The following is a 21,840-nucleotide window of genomic DNA, read 5'->3' as shown; positions in this document are numbered from 1 at the left end:
TGCCCGCTTCTGTTCCCCTCCCCTCCAGATCGCACCTCCCGCCCCCCACCATCCCCCCTCGCTCCCCACCTCCTCCTCCCGGAGCAATCCCCCGTCTCGTCTCACACCTCCACCACAACAGAGACGCTCCCCCTTCCCCATCGTCGCATCGATGTCGCGGCCCCTCGGACAGTGCGCTGAGTCGGCATCAAGTGGAGTGCACGGGCACCTCTACGCAGCAATGTGGTTGTACACGTATGTAGCGTGTGGTAAAAATTCAACGTAAAGTCGTATTTACTCATTCAGTTCGGTCACTCGCTAACAGATTCCTCTGGGCAGAATTACATGCATGTATCCCGAGCCTAAGCATAAATCTTAAGTCGATTATTCGATGCCGACAAAGTTAAAATCATCGGAACATACAAGATAAAATCGGTGCACATCCGTGTCTGTGTGTGTCGCAGGCCATGGAACATCTATTGGACTGTTGGCTCCTGAAGGAGTGGTGGTACACTGTGGAAGATATTGGCCAAGGCTATAGACCTAGCCGTATCATGTGCCATGGTCTATCCACTGCTAGCCATATCATATGTCCTATACTGGAATAACATCTGACTGGTGGCAAGACATGAGAAACAGAAGACTCACACACGCACACTCTCAACTCACCGAGCCATGCACTCACTCTCATTCATGGCATGCTCACGGCTACCATGATGGCTATCGGGGGGCGCTGGACAGGTACGACAGTTCATAATTCCTCCTCCTTTAAACTAATTACCAAGACACCCCAAGCTGCGAATGGTGGTGTGTGAGCACGTGTGAGCATGTATATACTGGTCACTGTGCGATTGTATAGAGGTGAATGAGTGAGCATGTGTGTATAAAGCGGAGCGTGTGTGTGTGTGCGTGCACGCGTGTGGGGAGCGGTAGTGTAGCGGTTAGCGCGCTACGCTACGAACCTGGTTCAATTCCCGCTCACGGCCAACACCAGTGATGATCATTTGAACCGGTCCTGGGCCTCCCCTAGGTCGACTCAGCCGCAAATGAGTACCTGGTGCGATGTGTAAACATCGCCACTGGGGAGATAAAGGCGGCCGGGCGTGGTGTTGGCCACCCACCCCCTCGTGTGCCGTGCCGGCCTTTATAGGTGCTCGCTAACAGCACTTTCCCCGACAGTCTGTTAAGACTATACAGGGGATCTTTGTCTTTGGATGCAGGTGAGCGCTTGTGCATGCTAGTGGGGAGTGGAACTGCATCGGTTAGCGCTCAGTGTTACGAAACTGGAGACTCAAGTGCGATTCCCACTCACGGCCATCACTGGTGACAATTACCTGAACCGGTCCTGGCCCTCCCAGCGGTCGACTAAAATGAGTACCTGGTGCAGTGTAAACATCGCCACCGAGGAGACAAAGGTAGCCGGGCATGGAGCTTATATTCTTAGGTTTTTTCGGTAAAGTCACGTAGGTAAAAAATTAAAATTAATTAAAGTTAAATAAAATAAAAATCACGACGTTTCGGAGGCAACACAAGCCTCTGTCTTCAGATGGAACTGTCACAGCACGCTTGCTGTATCAAGTAAAAAATGGGCATGGAGCTGGCCACCCACCCCCTGATGTGCCGTGTCGGCCTTTATAGGTGCTACTCGCTAACAAAACTTGCCCTAATCATTTGTTAAAGGCTATACGGGGGGCGTTTGCACGTGTGTATACAGGTGCGTGCCTGTGGTGCGCACGTGTGTGCACGTGCAGTGCCCGCCGTGGCTCACCTTGGTGATATGGTCGGGTGAGGGGCTTGCCCCGTAACTCTGGGGCCCGTTCCGCATCTCCGAGCTCGCCTTGGTTTCCGTCAGGTCGGGGCTCTCCAAGGTCGGCGGGCCGCTGGGTTGCGCCACCGACGCCACCGCCGACGACGACGGCCCGGGGCTCGCGGGAGGAGGGGCCGCGATGGCGTCCGGCGTCTCCTTTCTAGCGACGGCAAAAGCGACCACAAACCAACGAGCCGGCTCGCAGGAACACTCATAAAAAAAACCTAATTAAAAAAGGAAAACCAGGCCTACGCATGGATTCCAAAATGCGCTCGCCTCGGAAAGTTTTTTATCAACGATCATAACGATGGCCGTAATCGCAGGCACGTCACAACGTCACACGGTCACACTTGCCATGCGCCCCCCACAATATACACAGCAGTCATCGCTTCCTACGTGAAAATCTTGGCAGGACCCTCCTGAATACGAGTCATAAGACTCACTGGGGCTCTCCTGGCTAAACAAGCGCAGAACGGCTATCGTTGCGAGGGGCCGCCCGCCGAGCATAGTGGCGTGAGTGGAGTGAGTAGGGCGAGCGGAGTGGGGCGAGCGGAATGGGGCGCGCCGAGTGGGGGCGAGCGTAGTGGGGCGAGCGGAGTGGGGCGAGCGGAGTGGGGCGAGCGTAGTGGGGCGAGCGGAGTGGGGCGAGCAGAGTGGGGGCGAGCGTAGTGGGGCGAGCGTAGTGGGGCGAGCGTAGTGGGGCGAGCGGAGTGGGGCGAGCGGAGTGGGGGCGAGCGTAGTGGGGCGAGCGTAGTTGGGCGAGCGGAGTGGGGCGAGCGTAGTGGGGCGAGCGTAGTTGGGCGAGCGGAGTGGGGCGAGCGGAGTGGGGCGCGCCGAGTGGGGCGAGCGTAGTGGGGCGAGCGTAGTGGGGCGAGCGGAGTGGGGCGAGCGGAGTGGGGCGCGCCGAGTGGGGCGAACGGAGTGGGGCGAGCGGAGTGGGGCGAGCGGAGTGGGGCGAGCGGAGTGGGGCGCGTGGAGTGGGGCGAGCCGAGTGGGGCGAGCGGAGTGGGGCGAGCGGAGTGAGGCGAGCCGAGTGGGGCGCGCCGAGTGGGGCGAGCGGAGTAGGGCGAGCCGAGTGGGGCGCGCCGAGTGGGGCGAGCGGAGTGGGGCGAGCGGAGTGGGGCGAGCGGAGTGGGGCGAGCGGAGTGGGGCGAGCGGAGTGGGGCGAGCGGAGTGGGGCGAGCGGAGTGGGGCGAGCGGAGTGGGGCGAGCGGAGTGGGGCGAGCCGAGTGGGGCGAGCGGAGTGGGGCGCGCGGAGTGGGGCGAGCCGAGTGGGGCGAGCCGAGTGGGGCGAGCCGAGTGGCTGGGCGACTCACAAGAGGGGAGGCGAGGGGGCGACGTTGGGCTGGCTGCTCGGCGAGTCCGAGTTGACGACCTGCGGAGAGTCTTCCCGGGACTCTGCCACCACGGAGCTGTAGCCTGCGGGAGGAGGGCGGGCGACACGAAACTTCCAAGTTGCTCATCCGGTCCCCGCCAAGTCGCTCTATAGCATCCTCCGTGCACACCACGACGACTCCCGTCCACAGCATGCTCGCTCACCTTGCACGCTCATTCATTCACACATATGCTGCCCACAGACACACACACTCGCTCCCCAAACCGCCCTCGCACCGCTCCACTCTGTAGTTCCATCCTCCCACCGTCGTCGTTTTCCCCGAAGCTCTCACGCTAATAGCCTCATTTCTTTCTAACCGATTTTTGTGTTAAGTTTGTTGTCCTTCTCCCGCACCTCCGATGAGCACGGTTGGCTACGTACGGTGCGAAAGAAGTTCAACAGACATGCATGCAACCATCCTGCTCAATTCAAGGAAAACTTTACGCTCTTTATCTACTGCAACTTTGACAATGCTATTTGTTGCTGATCGCTTGAAGTTTTTGTCCTCTGGGCCTGTGCTCATGATGGGTATTAAAAGCAACGTGCTTACGTTTGTGGCTCTGCAAAGAAAACGCTGATGAACACCGTCAAGAGTTCGATTACAAGAACAAAGGCCGCTTGCGAATCGGCCATGGTAATAACGTGGCCGCTTAACTCGGAGGAATGAACGGGAGTCTGCTCGTTATGTACGGAGTTGACGATTCCCAAGTGAAAAGACGTCGTCTAGTTTAGGCCATGCTTATTGGGCCTTTAACAAATTCATCCACCTGGTGACACGAGATCTGCGAGGGACAATTGGAAAATACACCACAGTACGTATACCTAAAGCGTGCGTGCATCTCCATGTCTCTCTCCGACTGATGATGATGATGTGTCAAAGACACTTAAGCTAATAATGGACCCAATGAGACAGAATCATTAATAAATAAGACGAAGAAATAAATCGTGATCATTCAACAAATCGTCGTGCACCACACGACTGATTTCACATGCACCACCACAGTAAAGGCAAAAATCATCAACTCATGAGTCAAATCTTGACTTTAAATCACGACGATTCATCAAATCGAGAAGCCCGCCGCCAGCACGTACTGTTGGCACCGTTGAGCTGCCTGCTCGCCGCTGCAGCGGCCGCTGCAGTTGCTGCCGCGGACGCCGCCTGGTTCGCCGAGCCCGGCCTCGGTTGCGCCGCGTTGCCCGCTCCCGGCGCCAGCGACAACGGCGCGCTGCCCACCGCGCCGCTGCCTCCGCTGCCGCCGCCGCCGCCGCCCCCCGGACCTCCCGCTATGCTGCTGGTGCTGCTGCTGCTGCTGCCGCCGCCAGCCGAGGTCGCGCCACCCGCGACGCCGTTCAGCGCCCACACGCCGGCGCTCGAGTTCCAAACGCCGCTGCCGTGCCCCAACAAACCCCACGCGCTGCCGCTGCCGCCGCCGGCACCGCCGCCGGGGCCGTTGGTGCTGGTGATCCACACCGAGCTGGCGCCACCCGTCGTGCCGGACGTCGACGACGACAGCGCCGGCGGCGCCGCCCCTGCCGACCCCGGGGACGATCCCGCGGGCAGGCCGCCAGCACCCCCGCTCGCGCCGGTTGTCGGCGTCACGCCCGAAACGGCGGCGGAGTACGCGGGACCTGACGGCGCCTGCGATGACGCAGGATTCCTGGGGGGAGGGGGGGACACAAGCGAGCGCGTTCGGTCGTTTGTTCTCCACCTGGCCCCCACGCCAGAGGAAAAGACACGCTCGTGCGCTTTCGTAATAACGGCGCTGGCATTGCCATCATCTTGGGTCTCTATACAAGCAGCCATGTGCGATTAAACCGGGTTGACAATTGCTGCACAAAAAAAACACGTTAAATTCGGTTCTGCACTTTATTTGGCTAATTTCCAGCTCTCAAGGTTTAAATATTGGTTTGACCACCATGTGATGAATATTACTCCGAGACCAGAGGTCGCTCGAATCAATCTCAGAGGTAGCTCTGTGAGCATCCATTTCGGTGGGCCGTTCTCTAACACCAACGGTCACGCACCGCTCTGCGAGACACCTGAAAGGAGTTCTCTCACAGGGCAATAAAATTGTGGGAAAATGGTAGAATTTTTTTGTTTATAGCAAATACACACTCACGTCGTGGATGATTTGCTGGCGCCTATTTTGCTGTTACTGCCACTACCACCGCCACTTCCGCCACTGCCACCCGCGCTGCTCTCCGATTTGCTTAGAGTCCGCCCAGATGTATTCTGGATGATGGGCGACACTGGCGTCCCCCCGACGGTCGCGTGGTGCGCTTTCGTTAACAGCGCCTTCGCAGGAGACTTGGGGGCGGGGAGGTGGGGAACACAACACAAGCGACCAGAGTCAGATTCGGCAAAACCAAACACACCGCATGCATCCGTGAAAATCAACTGCATTTACAAAACGCGTACAGTCGGCATGCCAGCCAGGTGGGTTTGGCGGCAGAGCTAGCAGCTCACAAGCTGAAGGCTGCAAATTAAAATCCTGGTTGGGGGTTGACTCACCATCCTGCCCCCGGGTTCGATAAAATGAGTATCACTTTCTGGGGAAGTCAACAGTGGTTGTGCCGAGGATAGAATCGCCCCCACCAAAGGAATGTGGAATTTCCGCCGCTGGCTTTTCAGGGCAGTAAAGAGGAGACAAGCAGACGCTGTCTTCCCGACAGACCTGTTCTTCACCTGAGGACGGCTGCTTGCGTTGTGGCCGAAACGTCGTGAGAATTATTTTATGATGTTTTATTTGTATTATTTTATTATTTCCCTTCTACGTGACTTTACCGAAAGAACCAAGAAGAGGAGACAAGCAGCCAATTCCTCAATGCTCACGTGAGCAGGAACCTACTCGGAGTTTTGACAATTGACATACACGTTCTATTTTGCAATGTCGCACCCATTGTGGGGGTGGAGCAGTGGCTATACTCTACTGATGATTCCTAACACCGATGAAAACCGGGACACAGTTGTCTCATCGCCGTCTAAATAATATGGCCACAATTTTGACACTTTCGAAATAGTGGTGTGAAGCAAGGCTGTGTGCGTTATGTACACGACAGGATGGCGATGTGGCGGGACATGCAGAGCATGATAGCACCGATATTATCGTCAGGTTCATGCCTTTTGCACTCATCCAATTTAAGAATATTAGTGAGCAGCTGTAATTATCGGGGCGATGATGCAGCTCAGGGGGAGGGCATTCGATGTTTGTTGCAGAGGTTCGTGGTTCAAATCCAGCAGGCTGCCCTGGTTAACACTGTGGGTGTATTAACCGTAAAATGACCAAGCGCCATCTGCTTCACAGCGGACGTCAACGATTCCGCAACGTTATTCGAAAAGAGTCGCCCGTCGTGTGCCGCCGTCACGCTCCAAATGTGAAAGGAAAAAACGACTCGAATGGGATCACACGCACAGCAACGTCACACCTACTGTGAATCTACTGCTGGCTGTGCCTGCGAAACGTAGCAGCGCCTTCCTTCGTGATGATCGCCTTGCGCTATAAGAACGATAGCCCGACGGAAAAAATGCACTCAAGTCTCGCGATAGTTGATCAAAATTATCGAGGTGGCTTCCATCTCCGTGACGTGGGGCAGTCGGGTACCTGCATTGACTCGCTGTCCGTCGACTTGCTCCTCCTCTTGTCCTGGTGGTGGTTTTCGTGGTTCTCCTGCGCACACAGGTCGCTACTATTAGACCGCCGCCATCTCTCTCTCTCCCCGACTCTGTCAAGGTCACAAACACCTGGACACACGACAATCCGCCCTCCTCGCGAATCTGTCGTCACGGTTTGGAGTCGCGAATTGAACGAGGTCTCATTTCAAAACATCACAATAATCAAACGCAGCTGCCGAGCACAGGCCCCGAGGCCCAAAGTGTCTAGCGGCCAGCAGCAAATGGCAAGACGACGATGAGAGGAGCGAATTCCAAAGCTGGGCAGTACAGAGTTGTGACCTGCAGTGTGGTAACTGAACCCAGTATGGAGGGGACACGAAACAGTTGTGCCTCAATGCTTTGGCGATCATTGGGACTGTAGCATCCCGAGTGTTTACATAAAACACATCACACACATCGCACGTAAACAGAAAACGAGCGGTTCGCACGCGCGCGATTCAACGCGTGTCTCAAGATTGTGAGCATCGACAAATAAACCGTCGTTCCACGCGCGACGGTTTAACTCTCGGCCGCCCCCTCAGCCGTCGAGGGCGAGCGACTCGCCGCCCACGTGACCACAGGCGCGTCGGAGAGCGAAGCGGCGACTCCGGAAGCAACCACCACAACACAACAGGCGCCGCGCGCGTTCTACATCTTCACCCCACCCCCCACCACAACCAAGGTGCCACCCTGGCCACGGAAGACCGTTGATGTCACCGGTCACACGTTAACACAGGCGAACAACAATTCATGATGCTTACGCAGTTTGCATCGTGAATTGTGGTTTTGTTTTATCCTGGCCACCCCATGAAAGGTGACCCCCTCAGCGATGACGAGCCAGCGCGGGGTGGATAGGGGAGGTGTGTGCCGATGGACTCACGTTCGGGATGGGCACGGGCGAACATGACGTGGTGGAGGTCGGAGTGCTGCTTGATTGGTTAAAAACTTCGTCGTCATTGAGGCTGTTGCTGACTGGAGAAGTAGCCAGAACCGCAGCCAGGCCTGCACACACGTACACACGCACACGCACGTGCGTACGTACGCACATGCGTACATACGCACATGCACGTACGTACACACATGTGCGCATATGCACGGACACACACACGCGTGCACGCATACAGACACACGCGGCCAGACGCACACACACGCATACAACACACACATACAAACACACACAAATGCAAACACGTGAATTTGACGCGGGAAGACCTTCACCGGCTCCACAGCGCACAACGTATAAATTCTGCCCAACTGCACACAGGTGCCAATACGGTACAGCACCGCGCTAGCGTGGCTATTGCCAAGGCGCCGAGATGGCGGCACTTTAGACGCGCCATTCGCGGTGGCCGCCGTGTTCTCACCGGACTGCACCGTTTGTCGCGGTTGTACAGCAACGGCTCTCCCATGTGCACGACCTCGTGCTTCTGAAATTGCCGTTTGCGATTCTTAATTTGAGTTTAAAATTGGGCCACGTAAAGGTCCGTCCAGATTTTTGTTGTGCAATCCTCTCACCACCCAACGCAGCCAAACAAATTCCATTGCTACAGGTTGCACGAGCGCTTAATGATGCGCCGATTATTTTCCACGACATTTTTAGCAATCGGAGACGACAGTTTGGCTTGGCACTGCATCAAGCATCTTCAGGTAAGAAACCTGGAAGTCAGCATCTGGATCTGACCGCCTGCGCTTACGCACGCATACACGACGACCTACGGACTCAGTCAGAGGTGAGAGCGCAAAGGCAGAGGAGAGCGAGCGTGAGGGAAATAGGATGACGGGTGGCGACGGGGAGTCGTGGCAGAGGTCGCAAACGGGTTTTGATTCCTTACCCGTACCCGGCCGCACCAGGGTCGCAAATGGGTACCCGTACCCAGCCGGGTACGGGTAGCCGTTCCCTACCCGTACCCTACCCGAAATGAGTGACAAACGGCTACTCACCAGTGACTCACGGCCTACCCGTACCCGTACCCGGCCGCACCAGGGTCATAAACGGCTACCCGTACCCGGTTGGGTACGGGTAGCCGGGTATCGGGTACCCAGTTGCGACCTCTGAGTCGCGGACAGAGGGGAGCGCACCGATTTCGTCCATGTTGATGTCGTCGTAGATGAACTCGTTCTCCTCGAAGTCCGGGTCCTGCGACGAGTCCGCGTAGTACTCGACGTCGTCGCGGATCTTGCGGATGGCGTCCACCTCCACCGTCTGGTTGTCCAGCATGCGGAGCAGCGTCTCTAGCTTGCCCACGTGCCAGCGGTGCCGCTCCAGCTGCCGCTTGAGAACCTCTACGCGGTCGGCCTTCTGCGGCGCGAGGGGACAACGGGCGACGGGGTACCGCCCGGCACGGCGTCAGCGCTATCGTCGCGTCGTGCACGCAGAACTGCGGATTTTTTTTTTTACACTTTCCAACGAAGGACTATAGTTTACACGTTAGCTCTGCCCGACTGTCTGTCTGTAATGAGGTTTTATTTTTATAACGCGTCATTCGTGCGAATTGCCGATGAAGACGCTGTAGAATATGAAACGCACCACGCAGTTTTCACATGGAAGCCTACGTAGGAAACCAAAGACAAACAAGGCGACAGCCAGAAACAGTGATTGCTCTGCCAGTCCTATGTTTGGATGTTTGACCAACTCAATTAACAAATGTTTATATACATGTGGGAGGAATCCAGAGTACCTGGAGAAAACCCACACGCGTGAGGGAAGTTACAAAAAATCCCTGACACATTTGGAATACTCTTAGATGTTTAATGCTTGCTTGTCGTGGTCGAAAGCATCAACGCATCAGCTCCGTCCATCGGTCTCGAACATGGGGGTCACGATAACTCCCATCGAGATGATCTCGACTACAATTTAGTATAAAGTCGTGTTGGTATTCGTGACTTTCCCCAGAGGAACAATGGTCAAATTGATCAAAGGGTTTCCCAAAACTGAGGGCTAAAGAAAACAGCACTAAAACATTAATTATTGTACTCATTTTTATTCCATCGATTTTATGTTCTTCCCATTGTGCTGACCCGGGTCGCTTTTGCAACGAGCCTGGTTATCCCGGTCTCTCGTGTCATCGCCTGGTTACACAAATAAACTCATCAACTGTTAACCGCGTCGGCTCTCCCCACTGCTCTCACCTCCTTTTCGCTTTTCTTCTTCTTGGAAACTATCGACAACGACTCCACCTCGCTCTCAAATTGGTCCACCTGGCGACGGTAGATGGCAGGAACGAGGTGAGACAAAAATCGGGGGGCAATGCATTTGTAACGAGAGAGCCACGATAACTCTTATAAATCTTCTTGGTTCTTTCGGTAAAGTCACGTAGAATGATTCATTCAGACGCTGTCTTTCCGACAGACCTGTTCTTCACCTGAGGACGGCTGCTTGCGTTGTGGCAGAAACGTCGTGAGAATTGTATTTTATTATGTTTAATTTTTATTATTTTATTATTTCCCTTCTACGTGACTTTAACGAAAGAACCAAGAAGATGAATCCCTGCAACCACGAAAGCTTTAAATCGAAATTTAACTCTCATAAAGAAGATCCAAAATTTGCAAACTTTTCGTATAAAGTGGTATTGCCTGGAGAAAAATGGCCAAATTTATCAAATGTTTTCCCAACACCCAGGGATAAAATAAATAAACCAGCGCTAAAAGCATGAGGAGTGTAGGTGAGGATGTCACATCGATTAAATTGTCACAACTCAACATGACGATTTGAATATGTTTTAGGGCTAAAATGAATGAACCAATGACACTGTACATTAATGTCGGGAGGTAGAGGTCTAGGACAATTTCAGAGATCACTCGTCACTATTGTTCGCCGTGGCCGGGAATCGAATTCAGAGTGCCGGCTTCATAGTCCAGTGCGAGAACTGCCCAAGACACAAGGCAAAGCATGTCTCGTGGGTGTAGGAATGTATTACAATCAATCCATTCAAATCTCTCGTACAGCAGTAGGATCCGATGTGTCAGGAGAACAGCCCAGAGAAGCGGATACCACAGAACTACCTCTGACATCCCTTCAAGTGACCTCTGGTCCACACAGTAGAGAGCAGCATAGACCCATCTGCCCAGCCACATGACAGTAATGTTCAGCACGTGGCAATCAAACCAAGATTTGTCATTCTCGAAGATAACATTTTGCCAAGTAAAGTACATAACCAAATGTAACGTGATGGGTTGTTAAGTGCAGTGATTGGGCTGAGACCATCAACTCGCTGCACTTGAAACCCAGTCATAATCAGAGGAAGGCAAAACCTGGATTCAAACCCAAGCTTCTCAGCGGTGCCAGCTTGGCGCTGTGACCCGAGGAGCGCGGCCTCCACCTTGTTAGCAAGGGAATGTTAACGGGCGAGCATTTTTGTACGTGAAGGCATCCGACAAAGTAACCCAGCATGCGTTTACCTGCATGTTTAGGTTGTCGATGGTGTTCTGAAAAAGAAAATCGGGCAAAGAGCCAGCGTTACACAAATGGCATTTTTCACATTATTCACTCGCTCACGGCACCGCGCCACGCGTCAAGAATAAAAAGACAAGACAGCAGAACCCCAAACGCAGCGACGGGGGGCACGCCACATGGGGAACGTGGGGGGAGCGGCGTGAGTGCCCCGAGGGCCACATTTAGGGGGTGCGCCATCGCATTCGGCGCCGGTGCCCCAACTTGCTTGGCAAGCGACGGTCACTGCCGTGGCTCTCTCGGTAAGAGAATTGAGGGCGGCGACGTGCGGCTAAGTGCTCCGCTTCCGCCAGAACGCCCCCTCCCCCCCCGACCCGGCACTCGCACCCGACACGCCAGGCCTCTCGCGGTGGATTGAACTCGATGACCCCCGACGTCTCATTGCGTGACAAAGTAAGCTTTTGTTAAATAAGTTGGATTGTAAAGCATTTCGATAAAGCTAGCATGGGTTATCTGCATAATGAGGGTTATCAAGTGTGTTCAGGACATCTCCATGGTGTCACGATTTGAGGGTTGTGATGCTATCCAAAAATCGATTCCTCTTGCCATGCCTCGACTTCTCTTTCAGCCTCCTGTAAAATCGCCTTCAACGTGCCGCAACTCTCTCGATCTCAGAAGCCAAGCGGAATTGAGCCCAGGTTAGGAATTGGATGGGTGATCAAGAGAGCTGGCTCGTTGTTGTAGACATGGGATAGCCAGGATAAGAGTATTTGGCTGCTATACATTTCCGCATGGTAAGCCACTTCGTTGAGCTATCATTTGGGGCCAGGATGCTGCTTCTAAATGAGAGCTATATAGCTCAGTGGGACTGACCTGGTCAAATTTAAATAGTTAGATAGTTAGTTTGGATATGGCTGTACAGTGATGGATTATTGAGTCCATCTGACTAGAGATTTCAGCATCAATCTTCCCCCTCCTATGCATGGTGGGTTTCCCATAGATTCTCAGAGTTCCTCCCACACAAAGTGAGGACGACTCCTGAAAAGGAGTCCTGAGACTCAGTGGGGTACTCCTGGGTAAATAATTGTACTAATTGGCAATTACCATGTCTTCTTGGTTCTTTCGGTAAAGTCACGTAGAATGGAAATAATAAAATAATAAAAATAAAACATAATAAAATAATTCTCACGACGTTTCGGCCACAACGCAAGCAGCCGTCCTCAGTATGTTTGTCGAGAAGAATAGGTCTGTCGAAAAGACAGAGTCATTCAGACTCTGTCTTCTCGATAGACCTGCTCTCCACCTGAGGACGGCTGCTTGCGTTGTGGCCGAAACGTCGTGAGAATTATTTTATTATGTTTAATGTTTATTATTTTATTATTTCCATTCTACGTGACTTTACCGAAAGAACCAAGAAGATGAATCCCTGCAGTCACGAAAGCTTTAAATCGAAATAAAAATTACCATGTCGTTTCTATTCTCTATTTTGTGTTTTGTTGATTGGCTCAACGAGAAGCACACATTAGTAACCCACCTCACATTCGATTTGCATAAATTGTACTTAGTTAATTCCCGTATGCACGATCTGACATGCATTGCGACGGTAAGGTTCTCATTTTACCGTGGAATCCATTTATCGTCGCAAGCTCCATATTTGACGCCTGGCGCATTAACTATTTCCTGTAGCGCCGTGCATCGGAGGTCTTGTAAACCACACAATGCAGGCCTGCGTCGATCGACCACATTCGCCAAGAATCCATCTGTGTGCAACTACCCAGCACATGGCACAATCGCCGCATTGTGCACGTCGCAACACCGCGAACCAAAGACAGTCACAATGTCGTACGGCTGCACGTCACAATACCCAGTACAAGCTGCACATCATACAACATGTAACAACACCCAAAACCAGACCAACCTGGCGTCATACCACAACACTCAATACCCAGGACTCAATCACTGTCGTACAACGTGCAACACTGCACCATGCAACGCATCACAACAACCCAGAACCACAAACAGCACGTCAGACAACAACACTTTACAACAGCGCGTCGTACGGCAGGAGCCAGCATGGGGGGATGCGTGCGAAAGCAGAGGTCGCAACCGGGTACCCGATACCCGTACCCTACCCGATAACCGGAGTCACTGGTGAGTAACCGTTTGTCACTCATTTCGGGTAGAGTACGGGTACGGGTAGGGAACGGGTACCCGTACCCGGCCGGGTACGGGCACCCATTTGCGACCCTGGTGCGGCCGGGTACGGGTAAGGAATCAAAACCCGTTTGCGACCTCTGTGCGAAAGTACGTGCGTGCGTACCGTGAGCCACTGGCTGATCTCCTCGCGCTCCTTTTGCGCCGGGTCGACCTTGACAGCGGAGCCCAGCCCCTCCTTGGAGTAGGCCTTGGTTTTCGTCTCACGCTCCACCACCTTGAATCTCTCCATTTGCTGCCCCCCCCCCACCCGATGGGACACAAGGTGTGGGACAATCGACGAGTTTTTGGAGAATTGACGGGAAGACGAATTCTAACGTGTAGGTTATCGCAGCCAATATCAATGAGTCATACGTGCTCTATGGTTCAGGCCATTTAACGATCTGGTACAGTCCAGTAAAACCTTAATATGAGTGGGTTTCATAATGCGTATTTCCGACACTTATTGGGGTGCTCTTTGAATTTTGCGGGGGGTTGGGTTTTAAATAGTTACGGCCGTAGCGTGCGACCACCTGACAAGTAATACCACCGTACGTACTTGGAGCGAGGCATGGAAGTGGCGTAGAACGTAAGAGCACAAAAGTTGCCGCCTCCCCCCACGCAACGTCGCTCACCCTCTACTTACATGCCAGTGCTTTCCTTTACAATGTTTTGGAATTAGCGTTCCTGTGTTAATGTTAACCGTCGTCCCCAAGCAAAAAAAGGAAGTGACATCATTAAAGATAAGTTTCAATAATACTACATTATATTGATTCATCTTCTTGGTTCTTTCGGTAAAGTCACGTAGAAGGGAAATAATAAAACATTATAAAATAATTCTCACGACGTTTCGGCCACAACGCAAGCAGCCGTCCTCAGGTGACGAACAGGTCTGTCGGAAAGACAGCGTCTGACAGACCTGTTCTTCACCTGAGGATGGCTGCTTGGGTTGTGGCCGAAACGTCGTGAGAATTATTTTATGTTTTATTTTTATTATTTCCCTTCTATGTGACTTTACCGAAAGAACCAAGAAGATGAATCCCTGCAGTCACGAAAGCTTTAAATCGAAATATATTGATTCATTCAAATATATTTGCACTTTAAAATGTTTATGCTCATTAATAAAGGTAACATAACACAATAACTGTACAATATATGTGGTCATTAATATACACAGTTTATATGTTTAAAACTGATATATTTTTATGCCCCCTAACTATTTTCCTCATAAGCTTTGAGTGTTAATAGTCGCGGATTTAATATTCTTGCCATTCTCCAATAACATATCTCCCACGAATATTAAAGGGTTTTTTTCAGCTAATTGCGCTAAACTTTATTGCGAGATGTTTTCTTCAACCGACTTATTTGCCAGCGTAAAAATATTGCCACGTGACAATTTAATTTGTTTGGCTGGGCCGGGTAGTGGAGAGTGCTATGACAAGACGTTTGGTCAGATCTTTACGTCGTGGCCTCACCCAAAACTCAGTTCTGAAATCACGTTGGCCGAGACAAAACCTCCACGTTCACTTGGAAACGTTTGCAGCGCAAACCGGGTGCAAGCGATTCAAATAGCACAACCATGAGCTCGCGTCTCTCGTACTAGACACGACCAATAACGACGACGTCTCGCACCTCTACGGAGTTATTGATTTCTTTGTTTGAAGCAGATGCATGCTGGTATGCGGCCAGAACAAAAGGAGCAGTGGCCACAACAGAGCCACGGCAGCCGATGGCGCGTCACGTACATACGTACGTATGTTGACTTCTTTCGCACCGTACGTAGCCAGCTGTGCTAATCACAGGGTGCCACACGGAAGAGGCTCGAGGCAGGAAGGTTGAGGCGCATTGAACGCGTCGTGCTCACCCTGCCGCAAATCGGCCGCCCCACGCGCGACCCGCCAACTCACCAGCTCTATCAGCTTGCGGTTTTCTATTAGCTGCCTTTTGTCCTTGATGTCGTTGGAGGTGAGCCATGTTTTGATCTGGTCTCGAAGCCTCTGCAAGGGGTAGAGAATCACAATTTAAGCACCCATTTACAATACAGGTAGAATACAATGTACATTGCGATGTAGAATACGATGCGGATTTACCTAGCGCGTAAATTCGACCGCCTTTTCAAGGCGCTGCGCATGTGTTTTTATTGAGAAAAACAGTTGAGTCATAGGCAGAGGAGAAGAGGAAGGTATTGAACCCTGACTTGAAAAGGGGCAGGCAGTCAACAACACGAATGGCTGTGGGGAGTTCCAGACTACGAGGACAGCAGAGGAGAACGATCTCCCACCGAGGGAAGGTTGCTCGACGGCTGTGATAGAAAGCATTGGTTTCTGGAGCAGAGAGTGCACAGAGGAGAATAAAGTGAGATGAGAGGGGAGAGAGGCGGGCAGGGTGCGAGTCCATCTTGAAGACGGTGCGGGTGCGATCTTATACAATTTATCCGGGATTGTATTGGCAGCCACTTGGGGGTGAGATTTCAGTATTGGGGGCGATGTGATCTCATTTACGGATGTAGGTGAGATGTGTCGCGGCGGCATTTTGTCATGAAGGGCGAGCTCAGCTCCAGCGAGGATCACAGACGCGCGCGCGTCGCGAGCTGGGATTTTATTCTCGATTTGCACATCAAGCAAGGCCGACGCAGTACGTCGGATGGGCGTTCCACGCGACCAGTGTGCCAAGCGTGATAATGTTGGTATTTGCTGGGGCAAATATCCCCGGGTAAAATGTTTAAACAGGGTATTTTTTTTTGCATGTAACAATGGTTTAGGAACTGCGGCAACTGTGCTATAAACCAGGCGAGGGGACTTCAGGTCAAATGTGGGCGACAACTGACATCAGTGGTAAGTGATATCTGAAGCGGTTCTGGACACCCACCACCCCACTTCACAGCAAGCAGCACAGACCAGTGTGGCGGGAGATGGTAAAAAAAAAAAAAACCCATTGAATAACACATATCGTAGGGAGGCCTACATCCAGAAGTGCATTGACAAAGGGTTGATATTGTTATCCACCCTCGCATAGATTCAATTAATTGTACAATTTAGGATTTTGATTCAATACAAGAATCATTTCTTTAATACATTTTACCATCTCGTTTGCAATGTTTTCTTGTTTCTCCGTCTCATTTGTACACATTAGTTTTGCTTCAATACCCAAAAGTAAATCGTGTTATTTGTATAATCCACAAAATAATAACATATTCTCAGACAAGATTCAGGCGTGCACCGCGTGCAGAGGAGCACGTCCCAGTCAGTGAATTGTTGCATCCGTTACATGCACACGAGGATGGAATGAGTTTCAGGTATAATTTTTACGGATATAACATTTTATTTTATTTCACATATTTGGATTAAAATGTATTAAAGCTTGACACGTTCCATTCTTTACGTGAAAAATGTGACAACCTAAATGACTTGAAATACGAATAAATAATTCAAACATCTCTTAAAAAAGTTCCAACAAAAACACAACATTTTTGATAAGAACGTGTGTATATGTTATTATCCATTCCGTTGCTTGGGTCTCTATTAACGCACAATGAAGAAGGTGCCATTGCCCAAAACGTCACCTACTATACTCTCTAACCTTTAAGACCACGGTGTCAATGTGGCCTTAAAGTTTTTGTTGTTGTTTACCTTTTAATAATGAGCAAAAGTCACATAACATGATGGCAGTTTTGGCAAGAAAAGTATGTGTATGACACCATTGAAGCCATGTCACTTCCTGCGAGGTCACATTTTCAGATCAAATTCTAAAGCACATTTCCCCCCCTTGTTTGTTTCATATCCAGGACCGATTCCGCATATTTTCCGGTTCATCCAAAAACATCCATAGTGCACAGCATATTTATGGCTGGCTTCTCATTGTTGAATGAAGAGACTGGCAGAGAAAATGAGGCTTCGGGAGTATTATTATTATTGTGCTGGGTCTCTCTCACATACACCTGGCCCTGCGCTCATGCCTACAGCTCATATGACGGACAGCCCAAGAGCCACTCAAAGAGCCTGCAGCTGCTTAATCAGTGCAGAATTCACACGCTGCTCTGCACACCTACTGGGCTCTTCACGGCAACCTAAGCTAGGTTCACACTGGATCACTCACGGCAGAAAAAAGGGAGCGGAACCAAGGCCTTTGAAGATGTTAAAGGAGCAATGACGTGACGATTAAGTAATCGTCAAACACAGGGTTGTTAATTTAGTTGTGTTGCATCATGGGTAATTAAATGCTAGAAATTCTACAAAATCAATTATCGGTTTGCCACACACATCAAAATTTCTAACAATAAATGCCCAGCCGTACGTCTGCATCTGTCGGAACGCACCGCTTGGTGGCTGATGAGCCCCGTCGTTGCTGCCTTAAAATCTACAATCACTTCACAAGCCTAGTCACACACCGCGTGACTCGAACGTTAAGTTCCTGCGTGATGATGTGACTGCGTTTTAAACCGTGTATTGCACACGATGTTCACTTAAGTCCAAAATCCTTTGTGAATCAAACCCCTTAATCAACATCCGCCACAAGACATCCCATTCTATACGCAGTGTCATTACGCAAGCAATCGGCAGTATCCCTGCATTGCAAACTAATGACAGCCCAAAAGGCTGCCGTGCGCTAAATGAGCAACTCATATCCTAAACTATAACAAGTGGACATGTAACAATTCAGCCCCCCAATGATTTAATTGGTATGGAATACAGTTTAGATGTCTTGTTTATTGTAATGCATCTCATTTGTGCCGTTTCGTTACCAAAGCTGTAACAGAAGCACATTGTGTGCTTAAAATAATAAAATAATGCTTTAGTCGTTTGTCATTCTACTGCTAGATGCCAGCCTCTTCATGATGTGTCAGTCTTGGGGGGGTGTTTCACTCAAATTAACCACGCAAATCAGTGCGGGTTAGAGAAAATGGGAGGCCACTCGCCAATGTTAGCCATATCCGGGAATCTAACTCAAGTCACCATGTTAACGATGTGGTGCGCGAACCATATGCACCAACCACTCCCCCTATAAAATGTGCATGAAAGATAAATAATCAAAATGCATGCAAAAGAGTCAACTTTGATGAATTAATCGATTGTTACATGCCTAACACAGCGTGTCCGCGAAATTCATTGCTAATTCATATCCGTTTTACTTTAACAAAACAGAATTATTGCCACGAACATTTCAAATTAACACAAGTACAAGATGCTGTAATATATGCTTTCCATATTATAAAAATATAAAATGAAAAAATCAAGGCCAAATCTGGAAGGTAAAATGCAATGCATCCATAACTACTGTTTAGCACTAAATTGGGACGGCCTGCCTCATTTCTACGCAGCGTGGAGATACAGCTAGCAACAAGTATTACTTTGTGCGCCATTACATTTTTGTGTTCTGGGATTGTGATTTAAAAAATTTCCCCCAATACTTTGCATGCGGACACGGTATATTTGGCAACGTTGTTACTTCAAAGACCCACTCTAGCAAGCATCGCTTAAAGGCAAAAAGCGGAATATGACGCCTGTGCATTCGAGGCAAAGCTTAAGATGTGACGCATTCCTAACACAACTCCCACCTGAAGCTTCTTGATTTCCTTTTTAAGATCAGCCTCATACTTTTCCTTCTGGTTGATGTTGGCTGCATTATGCACCTGGAAAAGGCGATCGTGCTGGAATCAACAAAACTCCATCACAAGACGTAGTTACACACATATACATCAAACTTTACAAACATAGGGCATCGTTAAAATATATTGCATACATATCAACAATTGTAAATGGATGAAATAAATGTGTTCACGTTTTGTTTGCATAAGGAGTGTTGGCGTAGCAGAAAGCTTCGGCAAGTGCAAATAATTGTGCTGTGTAGCAATCACTGATGCTGTGATAGGCAGTTCTTTCGTTCTGCCGTGTTTGTGCAAAGCCGAAATGAGTAACGCGTCGGTGCGATAGCCGTACCTTTTGCCAGATGTCCTCAAAAATCTCGACGCCTTCGCTCACTTTCTTGAGGCAGCGATCAATCTCCGCTTCACGGGGGAGCACAAAAAAACACGCGAGAGTTGGTGTGTGATCGTGACATCCACCACCGCTCAGCCGCGCCGGTCGCATGGGTCGGGCCAAGACACCACCAGGCACTGGGACCGAAGACGACGACTTGGCCTGGCCACCTGAGCACATGGTCACCCCTGCCACTCGGCTACCTGGCAAATTATAATAATAATAAAATTATGTATCTACTGCATAAACATAACCACATGTTAAGACACTGTAAAAAAAGGGGAGGGGGGAACATGAATAACGTGCCCAGTGGTGAAGATAATGGGTGTATTTTTGTTATCCTGTTTCCGTGTGTGTTCGTGTCACAAAACTTACACACAAACACCCATGCAGCCACAAGTCACCTGGCCATTCGGTCATCCAGTCACCCCCACACCACGACTAGTAACATTCGGCCACTTTATCACCCAACCAACCAGCCCACCTGGCTACCTGTTCAACTAGTAAACCTGGTCGTCACACCACCACTGGGTCATCCTACAACCAAACTGTTCGGTCACCCGTCAACCAAATCACTCGACCTAGCCTGCCGCTGCCACCCGAGCCACCACGCCAACCGATCACCCCGCTAGCACGCAGTCAGTCTATCACGCAGTCAGTCTATCATGCAACTCGACCGCATGGTCATCCCATCACCGTGCCCAGGTAGACATATCCGTCCCTCGATCTGCCAGTCAACCCGGCACAAGGCGCTCTACCCCGGAGGAGATCGGGCCCCCTCCGTTCCTCCGACCGACAACGGAGCTCCAGTGCAAGCCCGGGATTCCAGCGAAGCCGAGCGTAGAGACAATCGCGGCTCAGGGGACCGCGTTCAGTGACACTGAACAGCGGCGCCACACGCAGCGCGGACATCCCGGGCCGGCGCGCTCGGCCATCATCAACCAACACAGCGCGCCCGCCACAAAACAATACAGGCGCGCATACTCCATCTCTACCCACCACCCCCACGCACGTCGCTCGCCACAACTCAATAAAGCAAATGAACGTCCACTATCAACAACGTTGACAACATCGACAGCATCCCCCTGTCGCGAACAGATGCGAATCTGTTCGCGGTATTGTAACGCGGACAGCCCGACAGGGCCCCGTAAGGCCTCGGTCTCGACTAGAATGCACCCCGGAGAATCCCCCGGGGGGGAGCAGCTAGTCTAGCCCGAGGCCTCGCGGGGGGCCTTTACGTTGGATTATGCTTCCCGCACAAGATAACTCACCTTGTAGCTTTCGCTTATCTGCCATATCCTACCGTCAGCGGCGTTCATGTATTACCATACTCTTCTTGCGGCGCGCTGTCCAGACACAACGATAAACAACAACAACAATAACAACAACGGCGTTAGAGACGAGGTCAGGCCCAGGCTTTTAGGCCCAACGCCGCCGCCACCGCCACCAAACGTCAACGACGCGCGCACAATTGCATCGACAAAATGGCAATGAACGTAAACATTTACTCGGTAGACTCGGCGATTCCAGGCAAGAGCGGCAAAGGGGAGAAGGTAGATGATGAGAAGGGGGGGAGGAGGGGGGTGGCAGGCGAGGAGGGAGGGAGACGACGAAGACGAGCAGGAGGAGGAGGGAGGGAGACGCGGGGCTGTGAAAATGGCACCCCCCCTACTGACATCACCGCTCACAGCGGCGCCGCGATCTCCTCTCGCCTCACAGCGACGCGGGGACCGACAACACCGACACAAAACAACACAAAGCGACGAAGGCAGAGGCACAAACAGTGGCGAGTTGTCGGGGCGAAGGGACAGGGGTACCCTGGCTCGCGGATGAAGTGCCCCGTACCTGAGCAGTCGCTGCTGCTGCTCATGAGATGGGATGAGTCTGTGGGATAGCTTCACAAGCGCCGCTCTATATAGGCTCCTGTAAAGCGTGAACGTGGATAAAGGAAGGCTTCCTCGCACCCTCCACACACAGGAGGTGAACTAGATGTCGCTAGATGGACCTTCTCGAGACGTCAAAGGGGTTAAGTTGCCGGTTATTAAACAGAAGCGCGCGCTGTCAACTGATACGGGGAGTGAGGAGGAGGAGGTCGCGGTGGTGATGGTTTAACAAGCATTGAGAAGAGTCAAAAGTGATGGTGGAGATTGAAATGTGCCTCTACGAAGCGCACCTGTCAGTCGTGCCACTCCGGCAACTTACACAAATACGACACGAAGCGGATGAACGACAAAGAAGCCGGAGAGAGGACCCTGATGAACGCCGCTTACCTGCAATCAGTGGCTGTTCCTAGGGGGGGGGGGTGTGAGGGGGGAGGGGGTAATTCCCCCCCCCCATTCACACCCCTTGTCATACCGAAAAGGTTTATTTTAATTATATTTGGCAAAGAAAATGCATTGAATTTTTTTTTTACTAAAATTATTATTAATGTGAGACTATTTTTTTTCTTTTAAATTTAGCACCACCCTC

The 21,840-nt window shown here is 51.2% G+C and overlaps 1 protein-coding gene across 7 annotated transcripts in view; it reads right to left on the bottom strand.

Annotated features, from left to right (window-relative positions):
- LOC133345964 (CCR4-NOT transcription complex subunit 3-like) overlaps window positions 1-21,676 on the bottom strand; it is a 33,631-nt gene extending 11,955 nt beyond the window's left edge. Inside the window, exons 1-15 of one of the 7 annotated variants that reach the window (XM_061557145.1) lie at window positions 21,642-21,676; window positions 20,643-20,717; window positions 19,333-19,400; window positions 18,951-19,043; window positions 15,304-15,393; window positions 13,524-13,652; window positions 11,212-11,238; window positions 9,943-10,011; window positions 8,893-9,112; window positions 7,694-7,815; window positions 6,764-6,829; window positions 5,282-5,469; window positions 4,254-4,819; window positions 3,103-3,205; window positions 1,748-1,946 (exon numbers count right to left, since the gene is read on the bottom strand). In XM_061557145.1, coding sequence (XP_061413129.1) covers window positions 1,748-1,946; window positions 3,103-3,205; window positions 4,254-4,819; window positions 5,282-5,469; window positions 6,764-6,829; window positions 7,694-7,815; window positions 8,893-9,112; window positions 9,943-10,011; window positions 11,212-11,238; window positions 13,524-13,652; window positions 15,304-15,393; window positions 18,951-19,043; window positions 19,333-19,400; window positions 20,643-20,667 — 1,965 coding nt within the window. In that variant the 5' untranslated portion in view covers window positions 20,668-20,717; window positions 21,642-21,676. Of the gene's footprint in view, window positions 1-1,747; window positions 1,947-3,102; window positions 3,206-4,253; window positions 4,820-5,281; window positions 5,470-6,763; window positions 6,830-7,693; window positions 7,816-8,892; window positions 9,113-9,942; window positions 10,012-11,211; window positions 11,239-13,523; window positions 13,653-15,303; window positions 15,394-18,950; window positions 19,044-19,332; window positions 19,401-20,642; window positions 20,718-20,879; window positions 20,996-21,216; window positions 21,422-21,573 lie in introns of those variants that run through there. The other 6 variants (XM_061557156.1, XM_061557136.1, XM_061557177.1 and 3 more) reach the window with 6 other exon arrangements.
- Between the last annotated feature and the right edge of the window lie 164 nt (window positions 21,677-21,840).

The sequence above is a fragment of the Lethenteron reissneri genome, chromosome 3 (assembly GCF_015708825.2).
Source record: "Lethenteron reissneri isolate LAM-NWPU_2019-01 chromosome 3, ASM1570882v1, whole genome shotgun sequence".
In the NCBI taxonomy this organism is placed as follows: domain Eukaryota; kingdom Metazoa; phylum Chordata; class Hyperoartia; order Petromyzontiformes; family Petromyzontidae; genus Lethenteron; species Lethenteron reissneri.
Note: the sequence above shows the minus strand (reverse complement) of the source record. Positions and strands in the feature narration are given on the sequence as shown.